The sequence below is a fragment of the Podarcis melisellensis genome, assembly GCF_964234715.1.
Source record: "Podarcis melisellensis genome assembly, chromosome: 1".
Taxonomy (NCBI): Eukaryota; Metazoa; Chordata; class Lepidosauria; order Squamata; family Lacertidae; genus Podarcis; species Podarcis melisellensis.
Window position 1 is genome coordinate 130,622,081 of NC_138528.1, and position 27,345 is coordinate 130,649,425.

The following is a 27,345-nucleotide window of genomic DNA, read 5'->3' on the forward strand; positions in this document are numbered from 1 at the left end:
ATAATTTTTGGACCAATTCTGAATTTGTTTTATCAATGCCCAATCTGAAGGTCTTTGAAATTTAAGTACTGATAGTATAGAGAAATTCACAAAAATACTTACTACTATAACATTTCAGTGAGGCTTAGATGCCTAGCTGTTTTTTTTTTCTTTGCTGTCTAACATAACAAAACAGAGTTAGCATGGGGCAATTGCGGAAAGTAAAGATTGTATCATTAATACAAGCATATTTTCCTGTATGTGTATGGCAGTCGTTGTTGTCAAATCTTCTTTAAACAGGAGGAAGATCAGTTACAGTACTTCACATACAGTACTGTCCATCCTGCTATCCACTGTCATCCTGGGCTATCCTGGATTATATTCACAGTGATACTGGAGTCTCCCAGGCTTTTGTTTATGGGTGAATTCAACATTCAGTCCTGAGAGTGACTCAGGACTCCATGGTCTCTGTGTGTCTGCTACAGTTTTAACAATGAACTTAGCCATCAAAGTGCAATAAAAGTTACATTGTAGTATTTAGCATATTAAAAAACAATTTTTCTACCAAAACCTCTATATGCTGCTTTTGCAAAACCTTTTAGCTCACTGTTACATTTTCTACAGATGGAGGAGAAGGTCAAATTCTTAGAATTAGAAGATGCTGATGCTGAACTGAGAAACCTCCAGCAACGAGACAGAGAGAATCAGGAAGGAGAGACTCTAATGGCCTTACTGAGATCTGATATGGACATTTGTACTAATGAAAGGTTAGTTCATGATATCCAAAATATTTTTTGGTTTTTATATAAATTAGGCAAGCAGTATAAATTAAAGTTCAGAAAAGAGAATACCATTGAAGCAGATAATGCTAATAATCAGTATTAGAGAATAAGAAGTGGCTTATTCTGAACAAGATTGACATTAGACAAGTGATTCTGGCATGTTGACAGCTGCTTTGTGTTTTTCCCTGATAGAATTTGAAGGAGGTTTGTTCTGGAAAAATTTGTCCATTTGTGCTGTTGTGTGATTTGTTATGTTAATTCAAGGGAAGTGTTGTGTATGTGGCTTTTTGTAGTAGTTTAAAAAATGTAGTTTTGTGACCAGTGTTAGTCAAGCCAGTGGGATTTATGAATGCGTCCTTCACACATGCTGAAGATTAACTTGTAAAAGAAGGTAGAGCGGAGGGGAGGGTTTGAGTGGGAATGTTGAATAGAGTGAGGGTCAAGTATGAGGGTCAGATGGAAAATGACAAGGGTGTGTGATTAGGGACAGAAAAGCCCTGAGGAAAGAGGAAGGAGTGAGACAGAGACAGGGGAAAGTATATTTGGTGGATGTATTTATTTTATTGTTAAGGGTAAGTTGGCTAAATCTCATTCCGCTGTTATAATGAGAAATTGGGGGCTTATACAACTTATAGTTTGAAAATGGCTCAGCTAATTGATTTGAAACTTGGTAGTGTAGGAGAGTAAGGTTTGAGGATGGTTGATGCCAGAATTGAGGAGGAAAAGTTAATGCATGGTATATCTCCAGGTAGCATGGCAGTAGGGAATCCCTTCATCCTTGCTCTCCGAATCCCTTCATCCTTGCTCCTTCTCACTAAGCCACGGTTAGGCATGGTAAGACATCCCCTTTTATTGTTCAGAGATGGGATTAGAATTTTTACTTCATTTGCAGATGGACCCTAGAACTTTTGCACTCTGGAAAACTCGGGGGAGAAATGTAGCTGATGTCCCTTTAGGTTTTTCATGGCCTTCCAGTTGTCTTGCAACACATTCTATCCCAGCATATATTTTTTTTAAAAACAAAAGCTATCTTCACCCTTTGTTTTGTGTTCTGTGTTACATTTGCTATGCTTCCCATTGATGTTTTACCAAGTTAAAAAGATGTGAAGGGTTGGAAAAACCAGAGGCCCCCCCACCCCCAAAATCGGGGAAGGACTGAACCCTCCTGCAGTTTTCCAATTTTCCAGGCTTTCCTATGTCTACCCATCCTCTTCTCAAATAATGATATCTTTCTCATCCTTGGTATTTTTTTAAAAAAATGTGTATTGCATTTATATGCCAGCCTTTTCTCCAAGGAACACAAGGTGGTGTACATGGTTCTTCCTCTCCTTATTTAACCCCCACAACAAGCCTGTGAGGTTAGGCTGAATGGCAGGAACTGGCCCAAGAACACCCAGTGAACTTCATGCCCAAGTGGGGATTTGTGGCCTGGTCTCCCAGGTCCAGGTCTGATGTTAATCACTACTCTACGCTGGCTTATCAACCAGGGTGCCAAAGTCTCTATTACCATACTTTTGTTTCAGTGCAATAGGTGAATAGGTGAAGGAGTCAGAGAGAGAGAGAGAGAGAGAGAGAGAGAGAGAGAGAGAGAGAGAGAGAGAGAGAGATATTATGTGGTTGAGAGATCATTAGGAAATGAATTCAAAATAAAACTTTTTTAAAAAATAAATAAATTTTTATTGGCATTTCACATTTTATAAAGACATTACACACACAAAAAAAAGACAAAACATGTATAATTTCATATCCTTACTTTCTTTACCCCCTTTCCTTGACTTCCCCCCACCCCCCCTTCCTACATCCCAATTCCATTAATTAGCTCAGCAAGTTCTTATCCCTCGTCCTTAAAATATTGTAGTTATTTTTAAGCTTAACTCTTTTTACTAGGCCAAATTTTACTTATCCAATTCTCTTATAAACATTAAATCCTTTTTCTAAGGTCGACCTAAATTCTCTTCCACGAATTTCTCCCTTTTTATATTAAACTAAAGGTCATAATGACCAAACACAAAAATCATAAATTTTTACAATTCTACTCTCCCCCTCCCTCTCTGCCCCGGTTTCCGTCCCTTCCCAAACAAATGTCCACAAAAAACAGTTCCTAGCCTGGATTCCTCACATCCAAGGCCTTCAAATCTCTGTCAGTCTCTCTCCGTCGGTTTTGTTGGTAGTCCTTTTTGTTGGCCCTCAGGTCTCGAAGGAGTTCTGTCACCTCATATTTTCTTCCCTTCAAAATAAAACTGTTGATATCATAACATACAAATCTATGCTGTGACTGAATTTGGAATACTGGTAGAGCTGGAGAAGGACACTGTAGAGCTGGAGAAGGATCAGAAAAGAAAAACCAAAATGATTAAGGGGGTGTATGTAGCACAAGAGCGCAATACCTTTTTCTATAACATTTTAATTAAGCAACTTTCATGGATAAGTGGAATGCACTGTAGATTCCTTCTATCTCCCACCCTGAATACAAATAACTCCAGCTAAAATCTTACGTTCATTTTTCATATGATGCTGAACTATACCTTAGCCCTTCCTGGAAAAGAGAGAAGTTTCTCCGCTTCTCACAGATCAGCTGGAGAAGTTAGGTGCCAACCAAGTGACAAGAAATATTGGCTTGATCGTGATTGGATGGTTCCCAAACACTAAATGCACTTGGGGAATTTTGAACATTGCTTAGATGCATTAGTGTATGAAGGAAGATAGCCAATGGAAGGGGTGTGGCAGGCTGAGAGTGAAAAGTTCATAGGGAGAATGGGTCAAGAGAATGGTAATGGCAAGAGTCCAGAGAGCAGGCAAGGTGGCAGCAAAGCTGCTGAGAAATACATTGGATCAATGACCACATAGAAAGTGCAGGAGGCAGATTATTGGGAGGGTAGATTTTGTTCAGTGTTGAAGGAGATGTGCTAGTTATCAGACAGAGGGAAATCTATGGCACAGATTTCAGAGACAGAACAGCTCAATGTATATGTTTTATTCTAGGAAAAAGCTGCAAGAGTCTTATCAGCATGCTTTGAAATTGCTTCTGAAAATGGTGAAGGCTACAAAAGATACTGAAGACCTCATCTACAAGAAGATTGGCCTTTGTCTTGATGAGAGTCTAGCATCTGGAGATTCAGGAGAGAGTCGCAGTATAATTGGAGAAATAGTACTTGTGCAAAATCGTAAAACTGTGGAGAAATGGGGCATAGAGAAAAGCAGTAGAGGTAATTGTGCGCAGAGAAAAGCTAAAACTACCATGGGTTTCAAATACATTGTCTTCAAATACATTTCCTCCAAGGCTTCTCAGAAGTATGGTGCATTCTAGCCAGTATTAAAACAAGACTCTGTAGTGTAACTTGAAAGCTAAGCATGTGTTTAAGCTAAGCATGTCTCTACTACTGAAAGTGCTTGACTTTGGATGGATCATCTACTCAGGTTGTGATGGGGATCGGGCCTTGGGCTGACTTTTACTCTTTTTTTCTCCTTTGTTTCTCCTTCACCATGTATAGAAACTGATTAATAATCTGGAGGTTTCAATTTATTTGATTTTTTTTTGTAAGTGTTCTAATAGGAAGAAATGAAGAAACTTTTTTTTTATACTTAGCACTGCCTGATAATAAATACAACTAATAATAATTTAATATTTATACCATGCCCACTTGTCTGGGTTGCCCCAGCCATTCTGGGCGGCTTATAACAGAATATAAAAAACATAACAAAGTACAATTACATAATTCTACTACGCAGAAACTGTTGTTTAGTTATAACAGTGGTTCTCAAACCTTTTTTTTTTTTTGCCCCCCCCCGCCCCCCCGGTTCCCTAAACTGATCCCCAGTGCCCCCACCCTACTCTGTAAAAAAACATTATTCAGAATAGCAATTTGCACATCCAGTTAAGGAAGATAGTAACACAAAAAATCAGAGTACCAGTTTATTCAAACTACTGTTAAAGTGATTTAGTTTATTTAATTCAAGAAAATTGATGAACTTGATCCTGTGAAACCACCTTTCCAAAGTCTGATAGTCATTTAACAAGAGTCTTTGATACCACTTTGTTTTTAATGCAGTGGATGGGATTGATCAAGTGATACCTGTTTCGCAATGTCAGGTTTAAAGTCTCTTAGCAGAAGTCTTAAATCACCATGTTTAGTAATCTGGAGTAGATTTCTTTGCTTGAACAGAAATTGGATGACCACACTAAAATGGCCTTCCAGCAAATGTGATGCTGGAAATTCAACAAGGAGCTTCTTAACAACTGCTCATTATGTAGGAGAGTGACCAGAAATTTCCTTCTGTAACTGAATCTCACTGTAAAATTTCTTAAACTTTTGCTTCAGCTCAAATTAGTTTTTTCTTCACTACCTCGGTTCCTCAGTACAATTGTACCTTGTAAGCTGAACAGAATCTGTTTCAGAAGTCCATTCAGCTTCCAAAACATTTGACTTCCAAGGCGGAACTTTCGATTGGTTGCAGGAGCTTCCTGTAGCCAATCGGAAGCCGTGAGAGCCCTGCCAGGCGTTCAGCTTCCAAAAGAACATTTGCAAACCAGAACACTCACTTCCAGGTTTGCAGCGTTCAGGAGCCAAAACGTTCGACCGCTAGTCAACCAAGGTACGACTGTACAGTGGTACCTCAGGTTACATATGCTTCAGGTTACAGACTCCGCTAACCCAGAAATAGTACCTCGGGTTAAGAACTTTGCTTCAGGATGAGAACAGAAATTGTGCTCCGGCGGTGCGGCAGCAACAGGAGGCCCCATTAGCTAAAGTGGTGCTTCAGGTTAAGAACAGTTTCAGGTTAAGAACAGACCTCCGGAATGAATGAAGTACTTAACCTGAGGTACCACTGTATCTAAAAATGGATTTATCATCCAATCTGAAATTTAAATACACAGCAAGCAATGTGCTTCATTCTAGCCTCTAGCCTGGTCAATCATACATAAGTGATCAGTGCATTCAGAGGGGCTCACCTCCAGAGCTCACCTGCTTTACTCTTAACGCCCCCATAGGTAACACCACCTTTCCCGAGAGGGCAGTACTGCCCACTCTGGGAATCACACTGGAATAACGAGTTGTTTTGTTGTGTCTGCTTTTGTTTTTAAACCTGTGACATTTTAATTTCTTGAATTCTTGATCAAACTCTGCCAGAACACAGCTTTGATTCTTCGTTGCCTGATGAAGTATCTGAACTGAGTGAGCATTTATGTGAAAGTATTTTTGAAAATCCAAACCTGGTGTTTGAAAATGAAGAGAGGATTCATAAAATTTGTCATTGTTTGCCTATTGCTGTGGAAAAGCTTCTAGAGCTGGTTGCTGAATCAACTAAACAGGTAAACTTAAATTAATGTTTACTTAATTTTGAACTGTATATATTATATATTAATAGTGAGATGTTGAGCATTGCTGAGGATCTGTATCTTCTAATATATTCAGTAGAAAGAAAGGAATGGGCACCAGCTCCCCAATGAGTAATTGCTTTCATGTCTGGAAATGAATATTGTTACACCATGAATAGAGATAGCACTTTACTGACCAGGATGAGTTTTTATTGCCAATGTGCTTACAATCCTCCAAATATATTGGGAACAGGGAAGGGGGACACAGCCGTATGGAGAGATGAATGTTTGCAAGGTCACATCCGCACCATAGCACTATTGCACCACTTTAGCAGTCATGGATAATCCTGGGAGTTGTAGTTTATGGGTGCTGGGAACTATAGCTCTGTGAGGTCAGCACCCATAACAAGAGTGGTTTGATAGTGCTTTAAACTGCATGTGGATGGAGTAAGGCCCATTGAATTCACTAGACGTCTTAATAAGTAGACATGTCAGAGATTTAAAATAGTGTGAAGGGGAAAGCCTTCAAACAACATATGGCTTTCTTCCAAATACCAGCTTTTGGTCCCAGCCATATGATCAGGTGAAGTACACCCCCCAAAAAAGTGCTATACTTCACTGTTCAGAATAGTGATTGAAAAGTTATGTCAGAGGATTTTGGTAGCCTAAGGTTAGGTAAGGATAGGATAAGGATAATGTAGCTTCTTAAGACAAACAATGATTTGTTGTATGGTTACTTAGTTAGCAAAGCCTATAATAAATAATCATATAAGAAGTCTAAAATAATAGAAATACAGCTTAGCCTTTTATTTAGTGTCTTAAACATTTAATTTTTTGAAGCTGGAGGAAACTCATAAAACTAATATTCACTATGAAGAGGAATTAAAGCGTAGGAACTGGGAAGCATCTCAGGTGGTTCACGAACGCCAAAAGCTAATGGAATGTCTTAATGAAGAAAGTGAGGCAAAGAATAATCTGGTACTGGAACTTCACAAAGCAAGAGGTATGGAAATAAAAAACCAAAATTTCTTGTGTGGTACTAAAACTTTGCTGGGATCTAAAGCAGTTCTAAATGGTGGTTTGCACAGGTAATTTTCTCCTGCACTGAGCAGCCTGTTCAGCATATGAGCATGACCACAATTACATGGTGAAACAAAAGTCTACATATAGACACAGTGACACTCTAGTTATCATGGCACCCTTTTTCCAGTTGCCATAATTGTTTCCGTTGAGGTTGTATATGTGTATAGTTCGGTTTCTGCTACTGTCTTTCTGTCTACCATCTTATCTGAAAGACTGTCACATAGATATAGAACAAAAAACGCACACAGACTGCAATCCTATGCATACTTGACTGGGATTACCTCTTATTTAATATACTGGTACTTGTTTTCTAGAAAACATGTAATAGATGGTATTTACCCAAATATAAGCCACACTTTTTTCCAAATTCCGACTGTGAAAGTTAAAATGCAGCTTATGTTCACAACCTTACGAATCAGCAACGGGATGGAGAGCAGCGGGCGTTGAGGCTTGTCGAGCTGCCTCTTCGACAGAGAGGAGTGGAGAGCTATGCATTTGCACGTACGGGCCGCTCCCCTCTTGCGTTCGCTTTGGGCGGCGGGCAGCTCACAGCACCGCCCCTCCTGGCCCTGCATGCCATTACAAGGACATCCCATCGGGCATGGATTGCAAGCTGGAGGCACAGCACATAGTCAGTATCTTGCTGCGCAAGATGTACAGTGTGTGGGGCCAGCGCAGCGTCGTCAAGCTGCACAGGAACCTCCTGGTGTTGCTCGTCTTGCACAGTGCCTGGCAGGTCTACCTGATCAAGTGATCTCATGGTCAGTGGTATCAAAGGCCACTGAGAAATCCAGCAGAACTAGGAAACAGCTTTCGCTTTTATCCCTAGCCTGCCAGAGATCATCAACCCACGCAACCAAGGCAATTTCAGTCCCACAATGAAGCCTGAATCCCAATTGGAAGGGATCCAAATGGTCCGCATCCTCCAGGCATGCCTGGAGTTGTTGAGCAACCACCTGCTCAGTCACCTTGCCCAAGAATGGAAGATTTGAGACTGGGCGATAGTTGGCCATACTGGCCGGTCTAAAGATTTTTTTTTAAGAAGCGGTTTAATAACTGCCTCTTTCAGCAGGTCAGGGAAGGCTCCCTCACAGAGGGAAGGACAAAGATGAGTGGTTAGAGGGAGAAGACTGGGAGGAGGAGGTGCTGGAAGCTGAAGAGGCAACAGGGCTCAGTGAGCTGAGAGAATTGGTGGCAGAGAAAAGTCCAGAATCGGAGGTGGAAACTGAAGCAGGAGAGTGGGAGGAGGGAGGCCAAGAGGCAAAGATGAGTCAGGCTGGTGAAGAGTCACACATGTCTCCCTCTGCTGCTGCAACAAGCTTCCCTCCCCCACCTCCCAGAACCAGAAGAGGCATGAAAAGGGTGGAGGAGAGGTTGGCCTCATGCAGGCACAGGATTTGATTGCTTGGAAAAAGCCCTGGAGAGGAGGGAATTTGGCCGGCGGTGGGGAGGCAGGGACTTTTGGTCTTGGCAACTGATTCATGGGGTAAGACTTATGGGGATGAGCCAGTGTTCTTATTAGGCCTGACACTCAGTGAAGTTTGTGGAGATCATGGTTTTGCTAATAAAGAGTTAGCTCCAACTTTGAATCGTGTGATTTACTGCCAGCTAGCTATGTCACTTTACTTGGAAATTATTTTTATTGGAGTATCTGTAAATCTATAAGTCATGACAATTTAAATAGCATATATTTTGCTTACATTATTTAGAGTTTGTGGGAGTGGGGACAAAGCCAATAAAAAATTATTACATACTAATTTGGCATACCTGAAGAGCTATTTACATAAATTTAGCCAGGTTCACATGTCACATATAACCATAGCTTAAAACAAACTGTTTTAATGTGAATTAGCAGCATGTTGGTTGATGCTGTTCAAAAGTTCCGTGACGCTCTTCCCACACTCCTTCTACTGCCACTACACAAACAACAGGAGCCAGAGTGTGGCTTATTGTGTCCAAAGGTGATTCTTCATTTCTCCCAAACAAACCCTGAGCAGTAGCCAAGCTCTGTTCTTATACAGAGTTAGCTTAATATTGTATAAACAAAATATATCGGGAAAGTTAATCAGCTGTGTTTGGGGAAATTAGGGTTTATTTTCTCTGTTCTTTAACATCTTATTCTTTGCATAGTAAGTTTTCAATGAAAATAGATGTGTAACTGTTAATCTATTTTGGTATATTTATATATTCTTTGCAATGTTGGTATGGTTATACTTAGGTACTCCTACCTTGCATAAATGTCATCAGTGCCTGATCATTATGCTTTCATACAATGTTTGGATTTCAGGCCTCATTGAAGGCTATTTAACAGAAAGACATGCCTTGGAAGAAGCCTTGAAACTGAAAGAGGAGTCTGTATGCCATCTTGTTGCAGAACTGGAGAACCTGAAAGCAAAGCTCCAAGAGTTAACTCAGGAACATGCAAGATCTCTTGAGGAGCAGAAGCTGCTAATAAGTCAAAAGAAAGCCTTGACTGCCAATGTAGGGGAGAGAGAAGATGGTAAGGAATAGACTGATATATTAAAATATTAAACACACACAAATCCTGAATTGCTAAAATGTTTGAAAATTTCACTAGGTGGAAAATTTCCACTGACTTAAAACATTTTAAAAGGGATTGCAGTTTTTAAGTATGTAAAGCAAAAGTTGGTATTATTTATTTAAGAAATTTATACCCTGTTTTCACCTTCTGCCTCAAAGCAGCTTACAGCCAAAAGCACAGAAATGCAATAGGTAACAGATTTCTGTTGGGTTAAAACACAGCACAAGACGAGGAGAGGTCATCTATATGATAAGCAGAAAACTAAGATCCAGAGACCTTGGTAAATAAGTATGGTTTTCTCCTGGTGCCAGGTGTGCTTCCTTGGTGAAAGCATTCCCTAAATGGAGAGCCACCACTGAGAAGGTGCAGTTTTGTGTTGCCACCCTTTGCATGTCCTTTGGAGGGCCTCAGGTGAAGAATACAGAGTGGAGTGAGGCAGTTCTTGGTATTGTGGTCCTGAGCTGCAAACGGGTTTATGAGTTAAAACCCACACTTTGAATAGGGCCCAGAAACTAATTGTTAGCCAGTGCAGCCATGCCAGAGTCAGTTTTATGTGATGCTCACCTATGCTACTGAATTATACACCAGCTGCAGTTTCTGAACAGTCTTCAAAGTCAGCCCCCCATATAACACATTGCAGTAATCTGATTCAGTGGTTTCCAGAGCATAGACAACCAAAGTTAAGGGTATAGCTAGGTCACCAAATGAAGCTGATGGAAAACAGGTCGCATCACTAAGGCCAATTGAACCTTGATGGATCCAGAACATACCCCCAGTCTGCACACCTTCAGAGGGAGTGTAATTGTATCTGGAACAGGCCATGTCCCACCCATCCAATATAGGGAACCACCCACCCATAGTGTTGTATTCTTATCTAGTTTAAGCTTCAGTTTATTAGTTCTCATCCAGTCCATTAGTGAGGCCAGACACTGGTTTTGTACATCCGCTGCCATACCTGCAGATGCAAGGGAGAAAAAGAGCCATGAGTCATAAGCATATTACTGACAATGCATACCAAAACTACAGATGACCACTCAGCAGTTTCATGTAGGTGTTAAACAGCATGGGGCAGAAAACCAAAGCACAGAAGGCCCATCAGGCCGAGCAAAACTCCATAAGCACCACCCTCTGACGCCGGTCACCCAAGTAGGACTGGAATCAGCACAAAGCAATGCCCCCATTTTCAATTCAGATAGCCTTTCATAAGAATACCATGGTTAATGCTATTGTAAGCTTCTGAGAGACCAAGGAGGATCAACAGAGACACCCTTCTCTTCTGACAAAGGTCCTCTTACAGGCCAAGACTTCTTCTGCACTTTTGTTCTAGCTTACCATGGGCAGGGCTGTTGTTTAGTCATTTAGTCGTGCCCGACTCTTTGTGACCCCATGAACCAGAGCATGCCAGGCACTCCTGTCTTCCACTGCCTCCAGCAGTTTGGTCAAACTCATGGGCAGGACTGAGGAGGGTGCTAAAGCAAGGAGAGTTCCAACAAATAAGATCAGTCATATTTGTCTGACTTGAATGAATCTCAAGATGCAACTCACCACATGGATGTATTCTGATGCCAGCCAAGAAGTTCCAATATGATAAATGATCAGTGTTCCTTTTTAATTTTAAAATAACGTGTGATATTCATATCTTTAGTAATGTTATTTTTTTATGTATTAGTTTTACTCAAGGAAATCGAACATCTAGCAAAAGCAAAGTTAGAACTGCAATGTCAAGTAGAAAAGGACTGTTCCACCTTGAATTCTCAAATGAAAATCTTGGAGATGGAACTTGAAGAACAACTAAACAAAAATCAGAAGATAACAGCCCTGTCGTTAGAGGTTACTGACCTGAGGCAACAGATTCAAGCCCTTGAAAGACAGCTTAAAAACCAGCGAGATTTCATGGATGTAAGAAACCAATGCATTCTTTGCAATCTGTGGACAAATTAGCACTAAACCTTTCAGTTAAAAGTCTCAGTAGCCTTTAAACAGTTCTTGTAAATTCTAAGATCTGGAAACACAACTCTTATTTTCTTGACAGAAACAAGCTGTGGAACGGGAACATGAACGTGATGAATTTCAGGAAGAAATTCATAAACTTGAAATGCAGTTAAAAGTGACAAGAAAATCCCAGATGTCTGATCAGTCCAGAGTGTATGAGGTAGGTAAAACATACATTCTTCAAGGATGGATCATCTGAACTAGGGCAACTTTGAAAAAGCTGATTATTTTTCAGCGTTACATTGACCAGACCAACCCAGAAAAAGTATTACAATCTTAAGACCCCACCAAGCTGGCAGCTAGCTTGTGTCAATGTACTGTGTCAATGTATCCTAGACAACATCCTGTGTACATCCCATAATAAATCTCCAAGCCACTTTCCCTGCAGCTGTGGCAACACTGCTTAATGCATCCACACCACAGTCATGCATGGACTGAGCCAATCCAGACATAGCAGGAAAGAGCCTCCATGGCGTCACCACACTACATCCCACACACATCCCACTAGACACAAGGCCTTAATATCTTGAATGTCAGCCGCCCACTGCGGCACAGGGACCAAGAGCCCAGCAACAGAGAGCTTTCTGGAATCCTAGCATGATGGATTTTGAATCCCCATAAGCTACTAATGACACACAGATTGCTAATGAACACTTCGCTAATTTCACCATTTAAAGGGAAGGAATGATGGTGGTATAGCAAATTATCACCATAGCTCTCTTGGAAGGAGATCTTCACAGTAAACACAAAGGTCGTGGTGTGGCCAAGGATTCAAGGCCACTGAAGTGTGCAACCGGGTCCATCTGAGGGGCGGGCAACAAGGGAAACTAACTTAACACGGTTAGTCCATACATTCTTTGCTCATCATACTGTTTTTCGGTATTGGCAACGAGTTACTGGGGCAATTCTTAGTTTATTATTATTTATTAAATTTCTGTGCTACCCTTCAACAGGGGAGTTTACAATATTAAATCACAAAAATGCATACCATAGTAACAAACCAAAATAAGGACACACAGCCGGTTTAAAAAGCTATAGGTTGTTTAATTAGCCAAAGATCTGGAAGAAGAGGAATGTTTTTGCCTGGCGTCTAAATATATGTAATGAATATAACTTAAAACCATGGAGAGACCTGGTCTGAACAAAGACATTGGATTCTTATCTCATTATACATGACAAAGCCATTTTTCACCTTCTCACCCCTTGCTTTTTCCTGTAAGACCTATTGCAGTCGTTAAGAGTCGTCAACAGGCTCATCACAGCTATCTGCCAATCACCCATTCCCACCACCCTTCTGAGTAATACCCCTCCCCACCTTCTCACTATATAGAAGGGCCTGGTAACTTCTGTTTCAGTATATCTGAAGAAGTGTGCATGCACACGAAAGCTCATACCAAGAACTAACTTAGTTGGTCTTTAAGGTGCTACTGGAAGGAATTTTTTTTGTTTTGTATATGTAATGAAGGCAGCAAGTGAGCTCATGTTGCTTCCCTCTGGACTTCTCATAGAAGGGGCACTTAAAGACAGGCTTCAGATGAGGATCACAGGGTCCAACTCGCTTCATATGAGGAGAGGTGGTTCTTGTGGTATTGCGGCCTGAGCCGTTTAAGGCTTTATAGTTCAAAGCCAGCACTTTGAATTGGGCTCAGAAAATGATTGACAGCCAGTGCAGTCAGGGCAGGATCAGTGTGATATGCTCAAACCATCTTGCTCCATTGAGCAACCTGGCTGCTGAATTCTGCACCACCTGAAGTTTCCGAACCATCTTCAGAGGCAGCATCGTGTATAACGCATTGCAATAATCTAATCTAGAGGTTACCAGAGCATAGGCCACAGAAGTTAGGCTATCCCTGTCCAGATAGGAGCTTTGAAGCAAATTATAATGATTTGCATAAATGTGTTAGGGGTGTATTAACTATTAGATTAACGCGCTTATTTTTCAAACAGCTTGAAATCTTTTTGTTTGTCCATTCTTATAGGTAGAGGCTCTCCACAATGAAATAAAAGAGAAAACAGAGGATTATAATATGCTTTTCTTAGATAAAGAGCAGATACAGAAAAACCTTGCTGTTCAAAAAGAAGAAATAGAAAAGCTGGAATCACGAGTCAGAGAACTGGAGTTTATGAACAGGGAAGAAGCAGAGAATGTCAATAAACTCACGCAAGAGCTGCAAAAAAAGGAAAAAAAGGAAGCGGAACTAAAACAAGTAAATTTATGTAAATTACTCTCTTTAACAGAAAGAAGAATTTAGGCATTACATAGGAGTGTTAGCTGGCATTTTTCTGTTGTGAGTTTCTAATGATGTGGGATTTTGTAGTCGTTAAGACACTAGGGCATTCTGCACCAAGAAGTATGTTTTCTCCAAAGAAAGATTTGGCTATACTGGGATGCACCTTCCATGTCCTCTCTGTCTTTTTTTCTGCCTCTGGGCTGAGCAGTCTCAGGTCTCTGATCTGCTTGGTTGGTTTAATCCTGTTCAAGTGAAGTTTGAAGGCCAGGTTGAAGATTAAATAAATACAGCCACCAATCTCTGCTCTTGCCCTTGGCTCTTAGGTGCCCATAAGAAACCTGTCTTAGCCTCTTGCCAGAATGCTAAGAAGATGGAGGAGGGTGAGGAGTGTCTTGGGCTCAGCACCATGGCTATAGCTGAGGCCTGAGGGATGGTTCAGCCTGCAGTGCGAGTTCTAAAACTTTCACGCTCATTCACAGGTTGTGTGACTGAACCCTTTCCTGTTTTTCCCACAGTGATTTACCCTCTTGTGTATGGCCTCCCTCCTTTAGCCTAATGGCCATTTGTGGAATCTAACTGCTGGAAGAGATGTGCTGAGGTAGTAGGAATTGTCACCGTGGACCTCTGGGGGTCAACTTTTCAGATGGCACTGTGTGCTAAGGCTGTGGCAACTGTGGTTGCTCCACTCATGGCCCCCTCTGTCCTACCTTAAATCTCATTCTCAACTTTCTTTGCTGTCTGTGGAGATTGTGAAAATGTCCTGTCTATCTTCATTTGTTCCCACTGCTGGGTTTGCTGCCGCCTCTGCTGGCCTCTTCACTGATTCAGCCTGGGGCTGAATTTTCAGGCTGTCCCAGCATACAGGCTATCTTTTTCTACCAGTGTCTGATCTAGAGAGGTATGGCAGTCTGGATTGATCCTGGCTAACTCCCAACAATGTGATTTTTACTTGTGTTGTGATTGATTGACAAGTAAAAAAAAAAATTCCCTCTAGAAGCTGATGATTCATTTTCTTAACCATTGTTAATTCTATTTTACAGGATTATTTAATCTTCTGAAGGCTTACTGTTCTGTTTGCCACCTCTTCTATTTCTGATCTTTTTCTCCTTTCATGGGACCTATTTCTCCCAAAAAGGGCATGTTGTATCCAAAGGTCATACAGGTAGAAGGGAGCCTGTGTGACAATATTTCCCTATTACTATAGCCCCCTGAACGGCCTGTCTGAAGGCTGTATACCTCCATCTGTGCAGAATTGAGCTGGTGGTCCACTGCAATAGGGAGGCTTTTAATGTTTGATGTTCTATTATGCTTTTATATTTGTTGGAAGCCACCCAGAGTGGCTGGGGTAACCCAGTCAGGTGGGCAGTGCTAAAAGCAACTTACATTTTGGTCAGCCAAAAGTTTCCACCCCTGGCCTTGCTTTGCTCTCTGCCACAGTGACTTTTCAAAGCCACGGCTGTGCCTGTACAGTGGTGCCTAGCCCCTAATATCTGCTTGTTGCTAAATAGCAGGGGTGTACTGAAGTCCTGCTTTACTGGTTTTAGGGAGACTCTGTCCTTCATAGTCCTAGAGGCGGAGGCGGCAGCTTTACTCTGGCTTCTGGAAGAAATGGCTTGCACGGGAAGAGGTCCTGATACTTGCCTTCCTTTGATTTAACATCAAATAAACCATGGGTGAATTGGAACATTAGTAACGTTTTTTGTTTCAGGGCCAGTGATATAAATGGAGATTGCAGAACAGCAAATACAGCCTGTGGTAAATTGAAATGATAAAAAAACTAATCTCGCCATTGATTTATAATAGGCTTTGGCACATGTTAGCAATCAAAATAGTCTAAAGGTACTATTATTTACATATATGATTTTTGTGTTTATATTTACAGGATAAAGAAGCATTACAGCAGCAACAGTATGATAATTTAATTCAGATTTCTACACTGCAATCCAAATTGGATGAAATCAGGCACAGAGTACCTAGGGATGACAGCTTGGATCATACACTAATGGAACAATTGGAAACACAAGAGGAACTTTTATCAAAAAATAGAAATGTAAGTTGCAATGAGAATAATAAAAGGGCCAGTTGATTTTTTAAAATCCTGATCCTCATATTGACTGTTTCTGGGTTGAAACTATAATAGAAGTTCAAAAACCTATTTTAAGAATGTAGGTTATAAATGAATAGTTACCTCTACTGATTTCTCCCCCCCCCCCCCACTTTAACCTTTGTGGTATTTGAAATCTTACAGTGTTTTTGAATGAAAGCTTCAGGATAGCTGTCAGGCTCAGGAAATTCTATCCCTCCCCTGGCGGAAGCTCGAAGCAGGAAAAAACAAAGAGAATTCTTAGTAATGAGTTTATTCAAACATCATGGTGAGAGACAAATAAATCCAGTTAGTCTCCCATAATGTCATTGTTCCAACTGAGCTCCTCCCTTCTTAGCAACAGCACTTCCCCTTATGGTGGCTGCTAAGGGCTAATTGTCTCTGCAAGGGCTAACTGCTCTTGCACCCTCAATGAACGAAGAGTTTTAGGAGAAGGGGGGTCAAATACTCTCCAGTGATAACGTGTCAGTTGGCTCCCCTGGCTCTGGCTCTTGCCTCTCTTCTCCCAACACCTCCCAACTTTTCTGTTCATCTCTCTCTGTGCTGTGACCTTTGTCAAACCACTGCTGTAATTCCTCTGTTCTAGGACCGTCAGGAGAAGGGGGCGTGATCTCCACCTTTCCTCCTCCCTTTCAGTCCAGTCCCTGACAATAGCACTTGCTAGCTGCATTGAATTCCCAGTTCAATGCTGTGAGTTTCATACAATTACTGCAGGTGCTGGGAAATGGTTGTATAGTTGCAACAGGCTCCTTGGGCCATTTTGTGTTGAATATAAATTCCTCTCAAATTCTTGGCATTTTTATGCTCTCCAGTAATACATAATGGCTATTCATCTGATCCTCACCCAACCCCACATTATTTATATCTGTGTAGTTTATTCTCCCATTATTTTCCATGTTACTGGAAAGTATGTGGGGCTCTAATGAATTCCTATACTGAACCAATCTTTTTATACTCAAGATACCAACAGACTTACAAAGACCCTGCTCAGGGTATCCTGGGCTCTAGCCTTATTGGCAGATGAAGCATTATATGTTGTTCAGTTCTCTTCTAGATCCCTGGTAGCCAGTTCCTTTGTTCGCCACTCTCTTTAGTTTCACCACTGAGAGACAGATGTGCTTTCTTGTTCCAATTTGGTCATGGAGCCATGTGTTGGGGGCACACTATTAGGTGATGAAGCTGTGAAGGATGTCCTATCCTAGTATAATCTAAGCCAAAAATAAGAATGCCTATTAAAAAGCAAAACAGAGTTCCTTTCATCCTTCGCAGTCCTTTTGGGTTCCTAGGCCTGGAGGTAGGGAGAGTGAGTTTTGGTCCAACGTCCCTCCTGAAATTGGTCATGAGGCAGAGGACAAGGGCAACAGCAGTCTGCTTCTAGATTTGCTTCTTTCCTTCTGCAATCAATTCTGCTGCCACCCTGCCATGGGATGGTCTTTCATGCACTTCACCTTGAGTTATCTGAGGTTCCCCCTCACATATGTTTCCTGTCTCCCATTTTCAATAATCCAGCATATCAACTTGTTCATTTGTTACCAATCAAACTCATTTAGTTCTTAAGATCAGCCATCATAATAATATGTGATTACATATAACCATTTTAATTGTCTTTCCTTATTAAGACTTTGGTTAATTTCCCTATTCATTAAATGTCTCCCAATAGCCTCTTTCATCTGTCTATATAATGCAAGATTAATGATAATTGCTGTACCTTTCCCATTCTCTTTTCATGCATACAGTGGCCACCATAGAGTCTAACAGTTTATTCTTTTCAGCGTTCTGGAATGGGCATTTACTATGTGCAATACTAGTTATGTACTGTAAAAAAAGTAGACAGGCCCAGGCCTATTCAGTTTAGCTAGGCCGTAGGCTCAAAAGGAAATGGAATCATGAATGATAAAGTTTTATGAAATTATTATATTTCCATCGCAGGTACTTGAAATTGAAGACTTGAAGTCTGTTATAGAGCATCTTCATGATGACAAGGAACAATTGCTAAAGGATAAAACAGAAGAAATAGAGCAGCTGTACAAAGTAATTGAGAAGCTTCAAAAGGAATTGACTCTTCATGAAATTCGTGATAGCCCAGACAGTCTTAATAATGTTGCTCTAGTAGAGCAGGAGGAGAACCTTAATAATAAATTGAAGAAAGGATCACCACATCATCTGGAGAGCAGAGATGAGGGTGACAGCTGTCTGTTACTTAATTCCAGCCAGAAACAGATTCTGGAACAACTAGAAAGTCTTTTGGCAGATAGAGAAACCTGGCAACAGCTGCTTGAAGAAAAAGAATGTCAGTTTCAAGCAAAGATAAAAAACCTAGAACAAAAGGTTCAAGAGTCCTCTAGGCAGCACTTCACTGAGCTAGCTGCTTTACAGTTACAGTATAAAGAATTACAGGAAGAACATAAGCTCCTGAACATGTGCTTAGCTCAAAAAGAAAGTGACATGACTGTGATTGCTTCTTGCATTCAGGAACTTAAAGATAAGCTGCGAGACAGCGAAATAAAGCTTACAGAGACAGAAAAACAGTTCCAAGCAGTGTCAGAGCAGAAAATAGAGCTGGTAGTTGAAGTGGAGAACATACGAGGAAAGGTGGTGCTGCTTGAAAATGAACGACGTGTCTTGGCACAAACACTGTATGACAGAGAGGCCACTTATCAGAGGGAGATTAGTGAACTTCAAACTGCTGCTGCAGAACTCAAATCTCAGATTGAGAAAATGACAGAAGAACTGGAAACAGTCAGATCTGAGAAAGAGTTTTTTCACTCACAGTTGAAATCCTACAGGGAAAAGGGTCAAGATAATGATAATAAGAAACTTGAACTTGGTGAGCTGGTGCCAGAACCCGTTCCCTACGTCTCTTCTGAAGAAATTGAGGAAGGGGGAGAAGAGAGTGAACCAAATAACAAGCCCTCAGGATCAGTGGAATTTTCTTACAGAGATGAAATGGTATGTGCCAACCATAATATTATAAATACCCAAATAATGGTTGAAATTAATAATCAGGATATTAAAATGAGTCTGGTTAAGAGATGTCCAAATGTGTCACCATCAATAAGTTCTTGGTTTCCTCCAGATAAGCAATTTTAAGTTGTCCTGTTTTGTCCTCCTAAAGAGCAGGGCTGACACGTCTCGAGCAGGACCTCCTGGTCTCTTAGCTGACCACACAAGCCAGGGTACATTGGAGTCCATGCTGCTGTTCCCATCTTCCTAAGTAGGTCTTTGGTGAGCAGTAATAATTCAGGCTGAGCCCACCATCCAAGAGGGAGAAATAGTGCAAATCAGATGGGAGAACCTTCTGCAAACCTGGGGAAAATAGAAAGATACCATTGGAGATACTCTTCTTGCATGTGTGTGCAAAAACAAAGTGGGATAGCAAGGTACTGATTAGCAGGGACATAACATGTGCCGCTGCCGCCTGGTGTGCACGGGCTGGGGGCAGGGGGAGTTCGCCCCACCGGTCCAGCCCTTGCCACCAACACTGCTGCTTCAGGGTGCACTCATGCTGCCCAGAAATGTAAGCAGTTAACATTAGCATTCAAATCCTGCTTTCAATAAGTGAGCAGGGAGGAAAGCAGCAACACACAAATGGGTCTTTTCTGCAGTGGCTCTTCTCCCAGGGCTTTGAATAATTAAACAATCTATGGCCTTTTTAACAGGGGGGGGGGGTGCTATTGTTTTTGTTTGTTATTATGGTATATATTTTTGTGGTTTTATATTGGAAACCACCCTGTGATAGTTGGATGAAGGGCAAATAATTTAATATATAATAATAGTCTGGACTAAAGCTAATGCAGAAGGAACAGCTGAGCAAAGCTGCAAAGAGGCTCAATTTGGAGTGCTATTGCCAGTACCGAAATGCTAGGGAAGGGTTCACTGATGGGATGTGTGTTGGGAGGTATGCAGCTCTCCTGCAAACATTTTTAACCCACTTAGAGCAGGCCCCCCAATAGATGAAAAGGATGGACTTTTATTAGCAGCAAAAATGTTTGCGAGAAACACCCTCCCTCTGTTTTGTCTCAGCCTTAAGGTTCAGGGGTTTCATGTTATGGCAGGTTACTAAATGTTTGTGTTTCTTTGCAGGAAAAATATATTACTGTGACTAATCTGAAGTCTTCCAGTAAAAATCTTAATATTCAGGACACACATCTTCAAGGAATGGTTCCGGTTCATGGAACAGAAGTAACAAATACTGTTAAAGAACATCAAGATCCACAACCAGTTTTTCAACAAATGTTGCAACTCAATCATGTTTTTCAAAGCACACAATTCAGTCAAAAGATATCAGAAAACTTTGAAAGCAGGGTCATAGATAAGACTTCATGGGACTCACCTGAGATGATGCGAAAACAGAATAACAGCATGGAACTCCAAATAAGTCTTCCTTTAACACCCTTTTCAGAAGTTGATGGTATGCACAGCAGAGGCTCTGCAAGCCTCTGCTCAGATTCCTCAGTCCTACAGGGAGACATCACAGGGTTGTTGGAGTGCCCAATTTCCTATTCTAATGGCAGTGAAGAAATGGCGGCATATCTCCTTCAGTCTCAACATTCCAGTCTCCACATTACAGCCTCGGCATTCCCAGAAGCAGCTGACTACAATGGTGTGCAAGAAAATATTTCAGTAAGTGATTATTCTGTAAACACATTATTTTATTGCTGAGTCATGTGCCCTCAGCCGTTCCCATGGAAACAAAAGGAGTAAAGAATAATAGGTACCGTGTCATAGTAGCCAGATTTGATCATTTCATCATGAACTCCAGGCAGTAAAGTAAAGGTAATTATGGTCAACGTTGCAGTGCCCTTTAATAATCAATTGTATGTAAGTGACTAGCTTTTTGAAAAGTAAATGTGGTTGCTTTGAAGTGAGCAATGGATTGGACTTATTCTTAGAGAGATCTAACTATTTTATTTTAGTATCGTATTTTAACATAAGACCACTTTTTTCAGTCATTAATGCAACGGTGGCAGTTCAGAGGTCTCATCTAGATCCTCCAAGATCCTGCCAAATCCTGGTGACCAAAGAGAAAAACAAGTAGACACAATGCAGGGGTAGGCAGAGTGCAGCTGCCCCCTGAGGAGGACATAAATCAACTCCCTCCAATCATCAGATTGAGCGTTTGAGCAGAGAAGGGGTGATAACTTCTTTTTGGCGATCATTTGTAGCTGAGTAAGATTGTCTTCCATGAACATGGTCTTAACAGTGAGTCCGTAAGTGCCTGTGGAAGCCAATTCTGGATCCCCACATCCTTCCACAATGGGGACATAGGTTTCTGGGTGGGAGTTGATCATAGTGAGGGGTTTGCCAAACGTGCCTTCCTCTTAGCGTGTTTCTCCCTTTCTTCCTAAGTTCAAGTATCTTTAAAGTCCTTGATAAGGCTGTTCTCCAATTGGAGCGCTCGCAGACCAGTGTTTCCCAATTGTTGGTGTTTATACTACATTTTTTTAGATTTGCCTTGAGAGAGTCTTTAAACCTCCTTTGTTGGCCACCAACATTACACTTTCCATTTTTAAATTTGGAATAGAGTAGTTGCTTTGGAAGACAATAATCTGGCATCCACACAACATGACCAGTCTAACGAAGTTGATTTTGAAGAATCATTGCTTCGACACTGGTGATATTTGCTTCTTCCAGTAGACTGGCATTAGTTCGCCTGTCTTCCCAAGTGATATGTAAAAAATTTCAGTGACACGGTTAATAGAATCTTTCAAGGAGTTGGAGATGGCATTTATAAGTGGTTCAAGTTTAACAAGCATACAGTAAGGTATAGCTTTGTAAACAAGCATTTTGGTTTCCCTGTGAATGTCCCAGTCCTCAAACACTTCAATCAGGAGAAAGCTGCACTCGCAGAGCTCAGACAATGCTGGATTTCAGCATCAGTATTGGCCCCTGTGGAAATATAACTTCACAGGTAGGAGAAGTAATTGACACTTTCCAACATTACACCATTGAGTTGGATTTGTGGTGCTGCAGAGGGGTTGTTTTGTGCTTGTTGGTGCAGCACTTTGGTTTTTTGGATATTGAGCGATAGGCCAAACTTTTCATAAGCCTCTGCGAAGATATTTAGGGTGGTTCGGAGGTCATCCTCCGAGTGTGCACACACTACGTTGTCATCAGCATATTGAAGCTCCATGACGGAAGTTTTGGTAACCTTACTCTCTGTTTTCAGCCTACTCAGATTAAAGAGCTTTCCATCTGTTTGATATATGATTTCTACCCTGGTGGGGAGTTTCACTTTGACAATGTGTAGGATCATTGCCATGAGAATATTGAATAGTGCAATAAACAACCCCATTTAACACCTGATCCCACTGTGAATGATTCACTTTGAGAGCCATTGTTATCTGCGATTTTGCTGTCATATTATCAGGGAGGAGCTGAAGGATGTTCACAAATTTATCTGGGCAGCCAATTTTCAGGATAGTCCACAAGGCATTACAATTTACAGTGCTGGAAGGCCTTGGGTCAATAAGCGCCATATACAGAGGTTGGTTTTGCTCTCTGCATTTTTCTAGAAGCTGTCAAGCAGTTAAAATCATGTCCACTGTCACCCTAGAGGGTTGAAAACCATTTTGGGATTCAGGAAGTGTAGCCTTGGTTATAGTTAGGAAACTAAGATCCTTGCAATAATTTTGCCAGTCACAGCTAATAAAGAGATGCCTTGATAGTTTCCATAATCTGTTCTATCATCTTTTTTAAAAAAAGGTTGATAATTTTGGCATCACCAAAGTTTGCTAGGATCTCCTCTCTCTCCCAGATTTTTTCGATGACCTTGTGAAGTTGTTATGTAAGTTCAAATCCGCCCACTTTGAAAACTTCAGCAGGTATCCCACCATCCCACCAGGTCTTCTGGCTGGGGAAATTCAACCAGATGGGCAGGGCATAATAAATTATTATTATTATTATTATTATTATTATTATTATTATTATTAATTCGGTTAATAGCTAGACACAACTCTCCCAGATTTGGAGATATTGCAATCTCATCTCTAACTTGTCTTTGCGGAATTTGTGAGAGGACCTCAGCAGCTATGGGGCAGTTGCAGTTAAGGAGATGCTGGTAATGTTCTTTCCAGCGCAATGTAATAGCTTCTTTTTCTTTTACAAGTGTGGTACCATCTGTTGAGCGTGGGGGGCTTATACCATAGTTTATTGGCCTATAGATGGTCTTTGTGGCTTTAAAGAAACACTGTGCATCATGAGTGTCAGTTAAGTGCTAGATCTCTTGAGCTTTTTTTATCCACCACTTGTTCTTTAGTTCTCTGGTTCTTTGAATCTCAGCCTTAGCATTGGCATAGCACACCCTCCTCAACAGATCTGTATGTGTCTGTGTCTGTGTGTGTGTGCACATGTTGAGTGTGTGTGTGAGAAAGTGTGTGTGGCACCGCCCACTTTTGGCCACCACTTAACGTATGGCCCCTGGGTGCACCACTTGAACCAAAAAAGGGCCAGCCACACCTTTATTGAGGAATGCAGTGGAGAGAGCATGTGAGTCACAAGAGCATCCCTGACAGAGCAAACCAGCACTTCATTTGGTCCAGCTTTGTGTTTTCCACAGTAACCAAACCAGTGAGAGCTCAAAAACAGAGCTGAAGTCAAGGCTCTCAAGCAAGAGAGAGAGGGGGGGGGGAGAATAGCATTTGCATTGATCGGAATCCGTTCACTGGTTGGGTATGATCTCCTCCAGTGATGGAGCAGGAGAGCATAGAATTCTGGGAGGCAGTCTGCTTTTTCTCTCCTGCCTGATGAAGGAGTCCGCAGAGCCTTTTCCCCTCCAATTCTCTTATGAGCAGTCAGTATACCTTTCTGAAAGGTACTCCCCTGGAGGAGCAGAAGAGCAGGAAGGTGTGGAAATAAAACATTTCACTGCTGCTTGCTAAATCTCTTCCTTGCTCTAAGGCAGGCATCCCCAAACTCAGCCCTCCAGCTGTTTTGGAACTATGATTCCCATCATCCCTGACCACTGGTCCTGTTAGCTAGGGATGATGGGAGTTGCAGTCCCAAAACAGCTAGAGGGCCGAGTTTGGGGATGCCTGCTCTAAGTGGTTGAGTGACCAAGGAAGCCAAGGATATATTAGTGATTTAAAACTAAGCATGACTTGGGAAAGAAACTTGCTCTCAGCATTTTCCCACAAGGAAAGGCCACTGATTCTCTCCCATCTGTTAAGAGTCCCGGAGTGCTCAGGGATGCTGGAGAAACTTACCGTATTTTTCGCTCTATAAGACGCACCAGACCACAAGACGCACCTAGTTTTTGGAGGAGGAAAACAAGAAAAAAAATATTCTGAATCCCAGAAGTCAGAACAGCAAGAGGGATCGCTGCGCAGTGAAAGCAGCAATCCCTCTTGTTGTTCTGGCTTCTGGGATAGATGCGCAGCCTGCATTCGCTCCATAAGACGCACACACATTTCCCCTTACTTTTTAGGAGGGAAATGTGTGTCTTATAGAGCAAAAAATACGGTACTGACCTAGTATTTCCTTATGATGCAGGCCCATTTCCCCCCCAAACAGACTTGTCTAGCATCCTATTTTTTCCATCTCTGCTATGTTGTCCACCTTCAAGCATAGATACAATAAGCACTAAGAAAAGGAGGCTTGTTTTCCTATGCTAGGACTGCAGAACCTGGATAACCAAACACAGGAGAAGTTGGGCAGGGAATGTACTTTGTTCTTTTGCTCTTGTTCTTTTTGTTTTTGGCCATGTGGACAAGGGTGCTGTATAGTTCTGTATATTCTGCATATTTTTGTGTTTGTTATGAAACTTAATAAATATTATATTTAAAAAAGGAATGTTTCCAGTTCCCCCACCACATTGAAGGCAGGGCTCTGCACTATTACCCTTCCCTAGACTTCTGAGTGGCTGGGCTTCTTCCTGATCAGGAGGGTATCATTTGCAAATCTATGGTGACCAAACATACTTTCAAATTGATTTATTCTGCAATTAATATCAAATTCAGTAACTTTTTTTGTATGTTCAAGTGTGCGTATGGCCTCCTATACATACGTGGGGCTCCTTTTAGTGGAAAATTCAGTGTGATAGGATTTGTTGGGTCTGGTTTGTCATCTGGTAGTAAAACAGTGAAAAAAACGAAAGCTGTGTTTTGGTGGGCACCAGAATGGGGGCAAACCTGTTCCCTCAGCACTGATGCTGAGATCACCTATCTCAGTCGTGTCCTTGAAGGGGCTGTGGGTTTGTTTAACTTTAAACATCAGTGCTTTCCTTCAATATACTAAATAGTGTGGGATTTGTTCATTCCTGAGTCCTGGTAATATTTTTAAAATATAAGCTGCAATTTATATTTATGATTCAGTATTCATAACTAATATAATAGATGTACAAAATGTATTGTGAGGTGTAACCCTAAAAGAATTAGCACACTTTTCCGTGTATTAGACAAGGGTTTGTTTTTTTTTACTGTAAAATAATGTTAAAAATGATTTATGGGGACTGGCAATTGGTTGTCAGCTGCGATTGGGTGGGAGAATGGAGTCTGCTGCAAGTGTTGCTGTGGATTGGCTGATTCTGCTGCAGTCGGGTGTGCAAATGTCGGTTGCTGTTGGCTTGCCGGCAGACACTGTTGCTTCTTCTGCATATGTGTTTTGTAGCGTTTGTCAGCCAGGTGAGTGTTTTTCGGCATTTCCCCTCCAAAATGCGTCAATAACTGTAAGCATCCCACCCCCCAAAAAGCTCAACAACTGGGCCATCTCACCCCATTGTCTAAAATTGTAGTCCCCAAAAATAGGGGTCATGTTATACAGGAGGGGCGTGTTATACACAGAAAAATAAGGTACTGTTATTCATTCCTGTGGAAAACATAAAGCAGAATATGTACGTCCATAACAAGGGGACTTGTTAATGAAGCTAAGACTTCATTGTATTTTTGTATATTCATTTTTAAATAGGTTAGAGATGCTGAAGGCTTCACTCTGTTGCAATCCAAGCTGCAAGATGATCTAAAATCAACGATGTCCAGACGTGAGGGTGCAAGCACTGAGTATGGCAGCAGTGAGTTAATGAATTCATGCTATAAGTGATTTCAGTGGGCATGCTCCAGTGTGGCTTGGCCTCCTGGGATTTACCTTGGGTCACTTGGAGAGCATGTCTTAGGCATGCAGACTCCCCCAACAGGTAGAGATTAACTGCTAAATTGGGAGTATCCTGTACTTATTTCCGCAGGAGACTTCCCTGGTCCCATGAAATAGAGCCACTCTCAAGCCTTGTCACTTGGAGGCTAAGTGATTTTGAACAAATTTTAGTCTTAGAAACTGAAACAATTAAAAAAAAGCTAAAATGATAGCTTGAGCAATGAAAGCCGGCTGACCAATAACCTATGGAACTTTTTTCTGTAATATAAAATCTTTGAACTTGCCTACTAAACTGGCCTCCTGCCAACCTAGCAGTTCGAAAGCACGTCAAAGTGCAAGTAGATAAATAGGTACCACTCCAGCGGGAAGGTAAACAGCGTTTCCATGCGCTCCTCTGGTTTGCTAGAAGTGGCTTAGTCATGCTGGTCACATGACCCGGAAGCTGTACGCCGGCTCCCTCGGCCAATAAAGCCAGATGATCGCCGCAACCCCAGAGTCGCCCGCGACTGGACCTAACAGTCAGGGGTCCCTTTACCTTTACCTTTACTAAAGGTGGGAAAAGTCATTATTAGGTTGAAGAACACATCAGGAGCATTATTTACCATTATTTCTTTAAGCTAAGTAGAGTTTGTATACAGTGGTACCTTGGTTCAAGAACAGCTTAGTTTATGAACAACTTGGATTAAGAACGCTGCAAAACCAGAAGTAGGTGTTTTGGTTTGTGTACTTTGCCTTGGAAGCAGAACATGTTCTGCTTCCTGTTGAGTGTGTTCCATTTGTAAATTGAGTCCCCCACTGCTATGGGAAAGCATGCCTTGGTTTAAGAATGCTTTGGTTTAAGAATGGACTTCCGGAACGGATTAAGTCCATAAACCAAGGTACCACTTGCACTTTATCTTTTGTCCTGTTCTCTTCACCCATAGTATTCATGAAGATCCTGGTAGCCCTAGTTGCACTGATTAGATATGTGAGAATGAGCATCTACCCATAGTCTTGAACCCTTTGTATCTAGTACCCTTCTCTCCCCCCCCCCCCATTGCCTCCTGGACACAGCCAGGACAATCCAGACTCTATGGCACCACAGGTTCATCATCATGAAGAGCATTCTGATGCCTTGATGGTTTCTACTTTACCTAGCAGAAGTCCTCAGTGCACTGTTGAACAAGGTCATCATCTCTGGATTGGTAAATTGCAGTACACAGCCTGGTATCTTACCTTAATAAGATGAT

At 41.5% G+C, this 27,345-nt stretch overlaps 1 protein-coding gene across 2 annotated transcripts in view; it reads left to right on the forward strand.

The window, feature by feature from the left end:
- The window catches only part of PCNT (pericentrin), a 77,802-nt gene that overhangs the window by 25,637 nt on the left and 24,820 nt on the right, over positions 1-27,345 (forward strand). For both annotated transcript variants that reach the window (XR_014162774.1, XM_081887849.1), the window contains exons 15-26: positions 604-746; positions 3,744-3,967; positions 5,891-6,072; positions 6,919-7,081; positions 9,449-9,661; positions 11,373-11,602; positions 11,736-11,855; positions 13,675-13,902; positions 15,809-15,976; positions 17,960-18,979; positions 20,114-20,653; positions 25,934-26,036. Coding sequence is in view for 1 of the 2 variants with exons in the window: in XM_081887849.1 (XP_081743975.1) it covers positions 604-746; positions 3,744-3,967; positions 5,891-6,072; positions 6,919-7,081; positions 9,449-9,661; positions 11,373-11,602; positions 11,736-11,855; positions 13,675-13,902; positions 15,809-15,976; positions 17,960-18,979; positions 20,114-20,653; positions 25,934-26,036 (3,334 nt within the window). In the remaining variant the exon portion in view is untranslated. The remainder of the gene's footprint in view (positions 1-603; positions 747-3,743; positions 3,968-5,890; positions 6,073-6,918; positions 7,082-9,448; positions 9,662-11,372; positions 11,603-11,735; positions 11,856-13,674; positions 13,903-15,808; positions 15,977-17,959; positions 18,980-20,113; positions 20,654-25,933; positions 26,037-27,345) is intronic.